The 13,066-nt window shown below is 35.3% G+C and overlaps 2 protein-coding genes across 2 annotated transcripts in view; one reads left to right on the top strand and one right to left on the bottom strand.

Annotated features, from left to right (window-relative positions):
• Positions 1 to 430: 430 nt before the first annotated feature.
• LOC136981985 (phospholipase A2-like) lies at positions 431 to 1,537 on the bottom strand. Its single transcript, XM_067278410.1, has 5 exons — positions 1,398 to 1,537; positions 1,139 to 1,332; positions 914 to 1,073; positions 686 to 838; positions 431 to 616 (listed from the first exon to the last, which is right to left on the bottom strand). Exons 1-5 carry the CDS (start codon positions 1,454 to 1,456, stop codon positions 535 to 537), a joined length of 648 nt encoding a protein of 215 aa, XP_067134511.1. The 5' UTR covers positions 1,457 to 1,537; the 3' UTR covers positions 431 to 534.
• A 9,676-nt stretch (positions 1,538 to 11,213) lies between these two features.
• blw (ATP synthase subunit alpha blw, mitochondrial) overlaps positions 11,214 to 13,066 on the top strand; it is a 35,557-nt gene continuing 33,704 nt past the window's right edge. Inside the window, exon 1 of the mRNA XM_067278437.1 lies at positions 11,214 to 11,362. Coding sequence (XP_067134538.1) covers positions 11,297 to 11,362 — 66 coding nt within the window. The 5' untranslated portion in view covers positions 11,214 to 11,296. The remainder of the gene's footprint in view (positions 11,363 to 13,066) is intronic.

The raw sequence follows: 13,066 nt of genomic DNA, 5'->3' as shown, positions 1-13,066 counted from the left end.
TAAATAGGGGCCAGTTTCCCGTAGAAAATCCTTCGAGTACCTCTCCCATGGCTAAACAGGGGACAGTTTTGTAAATATTTAGGCTATTTCCTAACCTAACCGCTAATTTGGCTAATTTGAATTCATTATTTATCGTCTTTAATAACAAATTTTATATTTACAGGTTTTTAATTTATAATCCGTTACTTTAATTTTAAAAGATACGTTTAGAGCCAAACGCGTATCTAAGAAGTGAAGAAGACAACGTCGGTTATTCATTTTGGCAAATATCTTCAAACGTGACGTTATCGTGACGCAATTTTCTCGTTTGATGCGCGAGATTTAATTTTAATAAAAACTCTTCGTTTAAATGTTTGAAATTTAAATAATTTGCAAATATAAGCAAATTCACTTTTATTCAAAATTTTCATTTAGGCTTCCTATTCTTTTATAATGTCGATTGATAGGAAAAATTCCATCAAAGTATTTGACGGAATTTTTATTTTTCTTGTACATTACACTTTCTCCATTGAGATATCACAAATTATCTTTCTTTTAGAACGGTTTAGCATCGAAGAATTGATATTTTTTCGGTTTTCTCTTGTTTAGCAGATACTTTAGACATCTTCTTCTAATTCTAAAAGGTTTATTAAAAATATTATAACGGTAAAAATACAATAAAATATAAGTTTTTCTTAAATGTTACCGGCTGGTTTTCAAGCATTTGACTATGGGATATTCTTCCTTGAAGCATTCAATTTGCAAATAGTTGAAGAATGTATTCCCCACGGTTTTGGAGGTCGAAGTATTGGCGTGACTCAGACAAGAGTAAAATGTGTCGTCGCAATCGCAGTGACTTCTGATTTCGTAGAAAATTTGCATCTTAATACAAGAATAATTTTAAATTACGCAATTTCCTTCAAAATCTTCTTACTTGGTATAGAAATCTTTATTTTTCAGTTGATAATCTTCTCCGAATCCGGAAATGCTGACGTTGCAATGATCGTGAACTCTGCAACATTTATCGGCTTCGCGCGAGGATCCTAAATCTTCGTAATCGTCCGCGATGTTTCCGGCTCCGCACCATTTTGTGCCTAAAACGTGTTTGGCTTTTATCTCTAATTTACTGATTGGAAGCGGTGTCGAGACTTAGACCTACCTGGAAATATCAAAAATCTCCGGAAAAACTTTCGAATGTTATCGAAGGGCGTCTTCAACACGTGATAAAAGCCTTTCTGGAGGTTATTCAGGAGCAACGAAGTGCAATTATCCACCTGTTGCTTCAACTCCTCCTCGGACACCGTTCGAGTTAAGTTACTAGGAACGCTGTCCAGCATTTGCTCGATGATGAAGCTAACAAATTATACATCGATTATTATCCTACGCACGCGAAGTAACGAGAACTTAAAAATATTTACCTGTCGCCGTATAAATAACAATCCGAAACGATTCCTTCCGCACGTATCACTTCCACCATCTTCGTGGCATTCTTTTCTTTATAGAACGTTGTTATCACATTCGCATCCGCGTAGACCACGGTAATCAAGAGCAGAATGCTTTTTACGGACATCTTCACACCATTAAACGTGATAAAACGTATTTATATACATTCTAATATTCTATACGGATTAAAACAACGAGCTTTTTAGTGGTTAATTACACAAGTTTGGTAATTATATATTTATTGTATAACCCGAGATACCAGAGACACTGCTTGTATTTATATTATCAGATAATAATTAATACGAAACGTAACTTACCGCTTCCAAGATTTAATACAAAAACGCAAGCCGTCGGCTTTATAGTAAGCGCGAAACAATTCGAATCACGTGTTGGCTGCTCTAATTAGAACAAATGCGAAAAGCGGTTCGACCGTAAACATCAATCAATCGATTCTAATGGAAATATCGTTTCATAAATATTAAATAACAAACGTTAATTTCTAATCGTAAGTGGATCATTTGCCCGATAAATGGGTCGTTGTTACATACAACTTTGTTATATTCGGAATAAAGTTTCTTACGTGCAGGAACAAGTGTCTTACACAAAATTAACTCAAAATCTTTAATTTATAAAAACGGAAATACAACGTTTCCCTTCGTATAATTTAATTTGCGGTTTGTACGATACGAGAATTTATTCAAAATCGAGACCTAAATGAAACGCTTAACACTAATAATTCATCAAAATGAAAAATCATAAGATTTCGCAACAATATTCTCCTCACTCGAAAACACAAAATTAGTATTAACTGGAACAACGGTTTTAACTTTAGTTCATTCTTAGATCAAACACAAAACACCAAAGACTAAACACTAAACAGGAAGTGACGAAAACAATACGCATTGTTTCCATTTTTACTGGAAATTGTGGAAGAAGAACGTTTTATAAGTTTGTATTGTTAGTTAATGAATCATTTAATAAACAATAAAATAATAAGAGTAAAATTAGTCTAATAAAAATTTTATGCAGCTTTTGATTAATAAGAATGGTACTTGTTACATTTGATAAAAATAATTCCGCACCTGCATCTAATTCTGGGAAAATACTTTTTTTGTAAACCACGCAGTGGGAAAGAGAAAAAATAAATGAATTATTTGTACGAATTGGGCTACGTCATCGTTTGTAGTTTAAATTTAGGTGGGGAACAAAGATCTCTACTCTTGTAAATAATTAACATAAATGTTGAATAACAACGAGAAGAGAGAAGAAAACGTCTCCCTCCTGGAAAAACTGTTTTAAAATATTCTCCGAATTTGTTGGAAGGCTAAAAAGCCATTTATTATTAAAAATGGAAGATGCGTTGTGGAATTAAATATCTTTTATATTTCATAAACTGTTGGTTTACGTGTAACCCGAATTGCGATATTCAAATTTCATATAAAAAATTAGAACGTTCTAAAATTAATTCGTTTAGAGAATACTAATATAACGCTCCATTATCCCGTTACCCCACATCCTGCCGATGGCCGCCGAGACGGCCGAAAACGTTTCCTTTAATAAATAATTTCTCGGTTAATGTCTAACCTTGCCTCGTAACTAGACGCCATTCTCCATCCCATCGTCGTTATGCCGCGGCGAAACTTCGATTTAACGTAAGCCATCGTATTCCTTTGAAATCGAACGTGGCACTAAACTCGAGCTCTTCAAAAAATAAAATATTCATAAATGTGAGTTTGCGTGTAGTTAAGTATCGTACAGCAATGAGTATTTTAGGGTTCATTTTATTTTTTCAATTAATTTAAATATCGGAATACGTTAACGAAGTTTCAATTTCAATTAAATAATTGTATATCTGCTTCGGTTTCGTCGTGACGATGCCTGCATTTTTTTACTTTCTCTCTGTTATACGGAGGAAAAGTGTGGCGATCGGTCAAAAAAATGATCCCCTCCCAGATTTTTACATTTTTCAACTTAGGACATCTCGAAACGTCGAGAAATGCAAAATAAATTTGGGGGTAATTTCTGTGCCTATGGATGTTTATTTGTATGTGTGGGGGCGATTTTGTTCAACCTGTTCGAAGCTTTTCGTCGAAAAGTTCTGAAATTTTGCATGGAGGTTTGTTTATTAAATTTTGATAATTTTAAAGGTCGAAGAGGTTGGGCGATAATGGGGTAGTGTGTATCTCTTGTAGGGTCGGACTTGGTGACAGTTTTACTGGTTATTGGCATTTACAATCTTTTATACAGTTCATTCTTTCTCTCAAAATTAAGCTTTTTGCAATTTTATAATAGTTAAAAATATAAAAAGTTTTTTGTAAAATATGGTAACGGATGGCGCCACCAAATTTTGCCGGAAAAGTTGAGCGACTCGTTGCTGAATTTTTGTTAGTAGCAACGCATACTCAGATTTAGGAAACGCGGAAAAAAATTTGATAATAGTCCGGATTTCAATAAATAAATAAAAAAATACGGAAACGTTTAAATGAATATTATATTAAGTTGTACACAAAACAATTTAAATATACAAAATGATTTTCCAGTTTTGCATTTTATTAACATCGGTTGGTAGTTTACCTGCCTAGGCTACGTCTGTGGCGGGGTGATAACTTCTGTTTTTTTTTATTGTAGCAGAAAGTTTCTCTTAATAATAAATCTATCAACAGACTGTAACGAAGTTGCGTATTCCTTTGAACAATATTTGTATTCGATACGGCGACGTTTCCAGATGGGAAATTGTGTGATTTTATCTCTTGGCACGTTCGATTTGTTTAATGGAACATTGGCCACCAATTGTTAAAGTTTCGTATAGTTTTCAATGACAAAATGACTTTCGTAAACTACTGCATTTAAAATACTAATCTACTACGTTCAGCGATCGGGTAAGTGTCATCTAACGACTGTTAACATAAATTTTGTAATAGAAACGAAGCTCGAACGAAATTGTGTCCAAGACTCGAAACGATCGCTGGCATTTGACAGGTTTCGTTAATTATGGAATGGCAGCCGCTAATTAAAAATAGAGATAACGAACAAATCCCTTATTTTACGGTTCCAAACAGTAATTAAATCGTGATACGAAAATTCCACTTTTCGCTGATTTTTTCGTATTCGTACTCCACTCGCCATCCAAATCGAACATTTATTAACTAAAAAAACTGTAAAGTTTTCTATTTTAATATTAATAAAAAGATTTGTTTGCGCCTTTTGCTGGCACTTCGTCGAGATAGCGCTAAATCCAGGTTTGCTGTACTTTATTATGATTTTTTCAGTTCGGCCCGAAAATAAGCATAATGAAAACGTAAATTTGAACTTTTGAATAGAATGAAAATTGCTACCCGAATACGGTAGTTTTAAACACGAATAACTAACGACACTCGTCATTTTAATCAGTTTTAATTTCCAATTAATGTATCATCGGTTACAAAATGTTTATAACAGGGTGGATAATGCGAATGGCCGATTAATGCGCGTACTAATGTATTTTACACATACAACTCCTTTGATCGCAAAACCCGTGTTGATATCCGCTTCTCTGGCATATAGCGTTGCATTTCTGGTCGATCCCTTGACGAGGACAGAAAATCTCCGTCCCGTATTGATTTGTCGGACGGACCTCATCTTCGAAGGCCATAATAGTACCTGCAATCCATACCTCTTAATTATTATGCTTTATACTTTTTTGTACAAGCGTAAGTTTGTGAAAATTAATTGCTATACATAAAAAATAAAAACATTTTCTCGCATTTTATACATAGCGCACCAACCCGGCATTAATAAATCTTAATTTTGTACCGTTAATCGTTAGTTAGTAGCACTAGCAGCACTTACCAATTAGACAGATGTTTATCATTAAGAAACATACAAGCCGAAAAGTCATTTTGGCTCCTGCGAAATAAATGAATAAATGTAGACAAAATATTGCTTTCAGTTAATAATAAATGAAAAAAAGTTGATAGGAAAGTATTATTTTTTTCGACAGGAATTGTAAGCTCGTACTGTACGTTCAAAATATTACACGCGAGAGGATTTGCGTGCCACTCGACACGCCATTATTCTATTTATTTAACTCTCGTTATTTGTATTCGGAATGAAAATACACAGTATTTGCAGTATTTCTTTTTTTATAACGCGCCGGTAATACAACGTTCTTAAAACAGATCGTCGCGATGACATCGTAAAGTATATCCGGTAATTTGTTGTCAATATATCGATTTCGAATTTTCAACTAGAATTTCTTTATTATTATTTCGTGACGTATACTAAGAAAATTAATTAATTCCATTCGCTTCATTTATTTCTTTCGATTCCTAAACGGAAACGCTATTATGAATTTCCGATTCCAGGGGGTAACTCTAAGATCTAAATCTCTACACAATTAAAATTTATGAAATTAAATTACACGGGATCTAAAGTAGCGAAAAAAAGTTTTTAAAGTCGTTACTTTTTACATAAATTAATAATAATAAAAAATTATATTCGCATATATCGATACAAAGAGAGTAACACTACGAAGAGATGTACGAAGAGGGTTCTTTTCGAATGACTTACGATGAAATAAATCTAATTTGCAATCGTCGTATCGTATCAAGTATATAAACTATTTTTACAATGGAGGCTGAAGTTTCACCAATAACGCGTAGATCTTTCGCGCCACTAACTAGAAAAAGGTACACCGTATTGGTGGGACTCGAGACTCGTTCAACAAACAAAAGAGGAATCTATTTAAAATTTGGGTAACAAATTTACTCGATGCTAACGATTTTACATATTTTTAAATGTATACTTAATGAATTTACTTTAAGAAACTTTGAAACAAAATCTGTCAGTAAGACCGAAACATTTCCAGAAACCAAATCACGGAGGCTTATTTTGTGTTAGTTGTCACAACGAAGAGAATGAATTTCGATGGGCGATGGTTTTTAAAAGTATTTCAAAATAAATGTAAACTTAATCTATATTAAAAGTAAAAATCAACTCGTTGGAAAAAGTGTCTAAATATACTTTATAAAAACAAACATTTTTAATCGGTAATGTCGAAATTTTATATTATTACGTGAAAATTTAAAAACAAATTCTTCGTGCAAATAAAAAGAACTTTTACCAATGAAATTTGCAGGTCCGTCCACGTCCGTAGCCCGACGGCGGTTCAAGAATTAATAAATCTATTTTCTCGATAACGATCCGACCACGTAATCCGATGAAAAGCGTCCTCCTCCACCAATAAGCGAGTGCCGAGTCTCGCAAAGATTCGTTCGTTCGTCTCCGACGGAAAAGGAATGTCGCGATTTACGCTTCGTTTACCTCGACATTTCGGACATTTACACCGACGAGAAACGAAAGTGTTTATTTCGGTAACGAATTACATTAACTATTTGATAATAACCAGAACCGGTGGATATTCGGAAGTTCGAGAATACGGGTGCTACTCCGGGCGGATTTACGGACACCGCGGGGAGAAAAAGTTATCTAATCTTACTTAATCGAAATTACGCCACACGCGTTATTATGTTTATTTTTATTTTAAAGTCACAAAACTGAGAGTCTCGATATCGACGGAAGGCTGCGGCATCTCTTTGGACACACCCCGATCAAAACGCGCCGGTTTGTTTTATTACTCTCCGCCCGATGGACGATGAGACTAAGATGGCCATTTTTTCTACGCTCGTCGTCAGTTAGATCGTGCCCGCGATCGAGGAAAGGGCCCGGAATATTTTTAACTTAATAACGGTAAAACTATTTTGTAATCTCGAGTAGAGGAAGAGCGATTCCTACTAAAGCTGTATTTGTTCTGTCGAGTGACGTGATTTCGACACACAAATGACGCGACGTCAAAGAAAAATAGATAAATCGAGAATGAATGAAACTGAGACGTAATATTTACATTACTCTACTTCTATTTAATCTATTTGTTTAAAAATAATGTCAGACATTTAAACTCATTATGTTTTAGTTACATCTTTTAATTAATGCAATTAATTTGAAAATTTGCGAGAACAACGATACGATTACCAGTGTTTGTACCGGTGTCAATTGCATCCGATTTTATACGGTTTTTATAGAAATACATAAATAGCCTACGTATAATTTAAATAACTCGCGAAGAAGAAAATTTTTAATTAGAAGCAAAAATAAATAATAAAAATGAAATACATTTGACCGCTGCACGTCGTAATTTATTATCAATTTTGTTCGTCAAACATCGATTTAATTACCCACAAAACACGATTTGAACGTAATTAAAAAATGAACGCTCGAATAAAATTCAGCAAAGTCTGTTTACTTCTATAAAATTTATATTTTTGACATAAAGTATTAACGATAAGGAATCGTTAATAGGTTTTAAACTATATTTATTGCCTTGGTTATTTTAAAATTAGTCGATCGACTGAAATTTCGAGTCGCTTCGGTTTAACTCGGTCTTTCATTTTAGAAATAACTTTCAAAATCGTTTAGATCGATTATTCGTTCGTTTTGTTTGGTTAAGTTACGGCAACGCGACACTTGGGCCATCCGCCTAGGGGGAATGCCTTCCGGGAAGTCTTTCTAAGGGTAACTAGTCCCTATTCGGGCGTTACGGACGTGGAGACAACCCGGAAAACTCCGCGTGGCCGGCCCGTTCTGGCCAGGCGCCAACCCACCGACGAACTACCGGTGGGCCTATTCCTTCGTAAATATTCGATTCTCACCGGTGACTTCTACCTTAAGAGCGAGTTTCGATGCGAATTTATGAAATAGCATAAATTCAGTTTGTGAAATTTTAATATCTTTTAGGTACGTAAAAAATTTATTTTCTAAACAAAACGAGCAAATATTTATTGTGACGTGGTCGCAATGCCGGGATGACATTTTTAATCATATTTTTAATTTATTTGATTTAAAATATATGCTCTTTACCTCAAATTAGTAGTGGATTTCTCTGCGCATTATACTTTTCCGTTAGCAACAGTCGTGCCAGTCACGTAACTCCTTTTGGAGGAAAAATTTTAAACCGAAATAACGTGATTTCCGGTTTGCATCGGAAGTTCGTAAGATTTATATCGTTAATCCGGGGTCTCCCGCTCCTAAGCTTCCCATATCTGGACTTCAATTTAATTTATCTGACACGGTTCTCGAGATTAAAATATGACAGACGGACAACGGACAACGGTGAGAATCGAATATTTACGAAGGAATGGGCCCACAAATAGTTCGTTCGTGGGTTGGGTCCTGACCAGGACGGGCTGGCCACGTGGAGTTTTCCGGGTTTTCTCCACGTCCGTAACGTTTAATCACACCGTTCTTTCGCATAATGTGATAAGCAGTAGTTTTACAGAAAAAATTACGCATTAACACGACATGTTTCCATAACACAATTATAGAAAAAATCTACGTTATTACATTCTGTATTCTGTTTTGTTTTCGAGAACATTATTCGTTTATTACTCAACAATAAAATCTTCGTTGTTGTCATCATTATTGCTGTGTTATGAAAAGAAAAAAATTAAGAAAATAATAAAGAATGTTTGACGAGATTTCGGGAGGATCCACTTTGACCTTATGCGTCATCTCCGCCGTCAGATGTTTGGTGGAAGTGCTGATCGGCGGTTTCCTGTATTATTTGAAATCCAAAATTGATCGGTTGGAATCTACCCACCATCGCTTCCGCCGTTTCTTGAAGAAAAACGAGATTTCTGAACAGGAATTGGAATCGGAGTCGTCAGAGATCGAGGTCGACGATACAGAAAATAATACTCTTCCTACAACCTCTTCTTCTACCGACGAGAGTTCCGCGTATCTGGATTGTAATCCAATCGACAGTTCACTCGTTTCGGACAGTAAAAAACAATTTCTTAGTAAAGAATCGATACAGTTCATAAAAGTAACAAAATCTGACGATAAATCTTTACAAGAAACCATTCAAAAAATTGTCCTGAGTAAACAAAAATCCGAATGTAAGAACGTGGTCGATATACAAGACGAAGTAGACGAAGAAAACTCCGAAGTTCCGACGTACCAAATTCCTTCGGCTGTCGATAAAGAGAAAGAAGTACTTACGGATACTCGCGATACGGCCGCAGTTACCGGAAGAAATACGCCATCTTTCGAGGAACAGAAAGAAATTTCCGAAAACGTGGAACAAAAACTCGTAGAGGACGAAAATAAAATAACAAGGAAAATTAAGTTTCGCGTTTCGTCGGAAAGACTCGACGGTGGAGTAAACAGCAGCGATATGGCGCGCGAGATCAATTTAGAACTGGAAACTCTGCAGAAAAACGAAGAGAAACCGAACGTATGCGTTGTCCCGAGATACGTGGAAAAATCCAAAGAATATTTCTTGGCCCAACTGCAAATGACGGCCGTAGGTCAGGTGTCGGAAGACGATAAAGTCTGTTTGGATGCGAAAGGAACGGTCGACGAGCGGGAGGACGAAAAGAGTATCTCCGTCACTAAAGGAAAAGATGCTCGTTCCATTCGAAACGTCATGAGAAGCATCGAGCAGTTGGAAGAAGAAATAAACGAGACGAACAGGCGCAATTCGGAAAATCTGGCAAACGAAATCGCCAGCAAGTTTACTTTGCAATACGCTTTTGGTGGAACGTCCAACGAAACGGCCAAGAAGACCGGTCAGAAGACAGATAAACAGGAATTGCGAGTAACTTTTCGAAATATTTAAAAGCCAAGAGGATAAATTTAACCTTTTAAAAATATATTAGCAAAATTTACCCAACCAATTCTCTAAATATATTAAAAATTCGAAATAAATTACTTTTCCAAACTCTTTAAGTCAAACTTGTTTTCTGAATGCGAAGTTTATTTCTTACTTCGAAGATATTTCTCATAATTATAGGCGCAAACTTAAAATATTTTATATGATTTTAGTACGAGTACTCGCGACTCTTTTTTGGAATAATTAAGAGTAGCAAATTGTTTTAGTTTTTCCCATAGCTGGCATCAATTATGTCTATTACGAGTGGACTCGATCCATCCTTACTTCCTTAATCGAGATAAATTACAATATTCCCGATGGATTCGAATCCGGATCTATGGCAGCAATAGACAATACTCTATCCGATGATTTATGATCGGTGGTAGTTTTAATTGCTTACGTGATTCGACCCGATCAAAAAGCAAATAATTAAATATCAGAGTCGGGATCAGAAAGGTCATGGATAAAGTCCAAGGTAAATGTACTAAATGGTTTTTAATACACCATATATGTTTAGTTTAAGTTCTTTGCTTCCTCTGAGCACTAAAACGGTGGTTTTCTACGCCCATGACGGATGAACTGCTCTATACGAGTCGGACGATGGACGAGTTCAACGCGTTCAGCAAAAAATACGCATTTACTATTTAGGCAAAAAATTAAAGATAATAACGAACTAATGACTGTTAACCAGTTAAATTTTATAAATATTTTATAATTCGAATTTCGAGTCTTTTGAATTTATATACAGGTTAATTCACTCGCTGAAACGTTAATTCTCTGGCAACACTGAAACGTTTTATTTGGCTTTATTCAATTTATAATTAATTAATTTAATAACCCGGATTAAACTTTATCTTGTCGAAAATTAATTTACCGATAATAAATCGATAAATTCAATTCTAATTTATTTAATTTAATCGATATAAAATTTGCCATAAAATTCTTATAAATAGATCGCTGGGTGGAATCTACTCTCGACAACTAAATTATAATCTTTTCGTTAATTAAACCAAGATATTCTGTTAATGTAATATTTTAATATTACAATTGTAAAGGTAAATAATAACCTACGTCCACTTTCGTATTAAAATAAAGGATAAAATTAGAAGAGAGTCGGCGTGCGAGAGTTGTCGGGGACGAAAAGGTCGACATCTTGTTTGCACGGGGAGGCCGGCGAAAATCTGCAAAATGTCTCTGTTCTCGGCTCGATTGGCCAGTTTCGTTATAAAACAATTACCCAAAAACGTTCCGAAGGTAAATCGTCTACTTACGGTACTTAGCGTGTGTCTTCGAGAAAAGAAATTAACAAAATATTTCAATCGACGTATTTATTTTCGATGCTGCAGTTATTAATAACTGCAATATTTCGTTCTCTTCTCGTTTCTCCTTGCTTTTAACTACTTTAAACAGTATCTTATGTAAGCTTATTAAGTAGAGCTTTAAGATTTTTAATTATAAAATGTAGCTTTTAATATAGGTTTGTAGGAAATTTAGCTCTGTATTATCTGAGTTCGGGAAATGCTAATGGAGTGGCGAGAAAGCGGAATTTTAAGTTCATTTCTGATTTTTTTGCTTTTGCAGGAAAACTAATGCAAAACCTGTGTTACACCTGCAGTTTATGGATAGAAAGATATAACGATATAAAAATAATTTTGCCAAGTATTGGTATGTTTTTAAGAGAACATTTCAGAATTAATGGAAAAATACCAAATTAAGTCCGAAAATATATTTAGTGAAATTAAAAAGCGTCGTCCGGTTCGGCATTGGCGGTTTTCTAAAGTGGCTTCCGGCTCGTTTGTTTGGGAAGTGCCTCTGTCGGAACTTGGTTAGACGTGGTGGGTGGTAATGACGAATTGCAAAGTTGGAAAACTCTCCTAGTAGAATAAGTAACCTCTGGGGATGTTTTCGAATTAAAATTTGTCAAAATAGAACGATCTATTTGAAACGTAACCTTTATTATTTGAATGTACTAAATGGTATACGCATTGGGTCGATGCAAAAGTTTGTCTCGTCTTTTGACAAAAATCGAACAAAAATTTTACTAAAAGTTACGTTTAATTGATGCGGCGTGTGCCGTTTCCTTGTGCCGCCTTTCTCCGTCTCTCCGGCGGTTGCGCCGTCCCTCGCTCGAGTTCCGAGGTTTCCGGCCAAGGAACTCGTTCGGGTGTTTTTCGAGTCTTCCGGGGAAGTAAAGTTTTTACCGTCCGACCTTCCTGTCGAGATTAAAATTGTTCTTGCTAAACTTTCCGATTTGCTAATGGCACTTGTGGTCGTCGACGGCACGTGGCGCGTGTCTTCTTTTGCTTCTGCGGAGCGTTTTTGCCTCTTTGGAAATAAAAAAAAGCACGTGTCGAAAATGCTCGTTATTTTCTGCCGTTAATTCTTGACGAAATTTACGGACGACGGCCGAGCGACGAGATTTTTTTTTTCTCGGGTGCTCGCCGAAATCCCTCCCGTGGTACGTCAAACTTTGCACGTGTGGAGTAGATAATATTTTGGTTTTGCAGTGCGATGCCGTCTAGCACCAAAAATGGGAGGAACTTTTGCGTGGGTTCGATACCGTTGTTATTCCCTCTTGTTCCAAAATTGAAAATGTGTATTTTGAATCGGAGTAACTTGAAATTTAGAGATTTTGTTATGGTCGAAGCAACGAAGTTCTGATTGTTTCGGCTGACAAGAATCTTATCTGAAAATGTAGTAAATATCTTGACTAATAATTATGCAGAGAAATAGATTTTACTTGTCTGAAAATACTATTATGTGAATTTAATAAGTATGATTATTAAAAAAAAAATATTTAAATAGCATAGATATTGCCACTTTAGGCAAATTTCAATATTAGTAAAAATTGACGACATCCAAATTAGTTTCTTAATTTTAGTTATTATTCATATACTAGCTGGTGTGTGCAAGCTGTTGCTTGGGGTTTTGAGTGTGTGTGGAATTGAGATTGGTGAT

This window comes from Centruroides vittatus, unplaced genomic scaffold (genome assembly GCF_030686945.1).
Source record: "Centruroides vittatus isolate TY-2023 unplaced genomic scaffold, ASM3068694v2 contig_8, whole genome shotgun sequence".
Taxonomy (NCBI): Eukaryota; Metazoa; Arthropoda; class Arachnida; order Scorpiones; family Buthidae; genus Centruroides; species Centruroides vittatus.
This window is presented reverse-complemented; position numbering and strand designations above follow the sequence as displayed.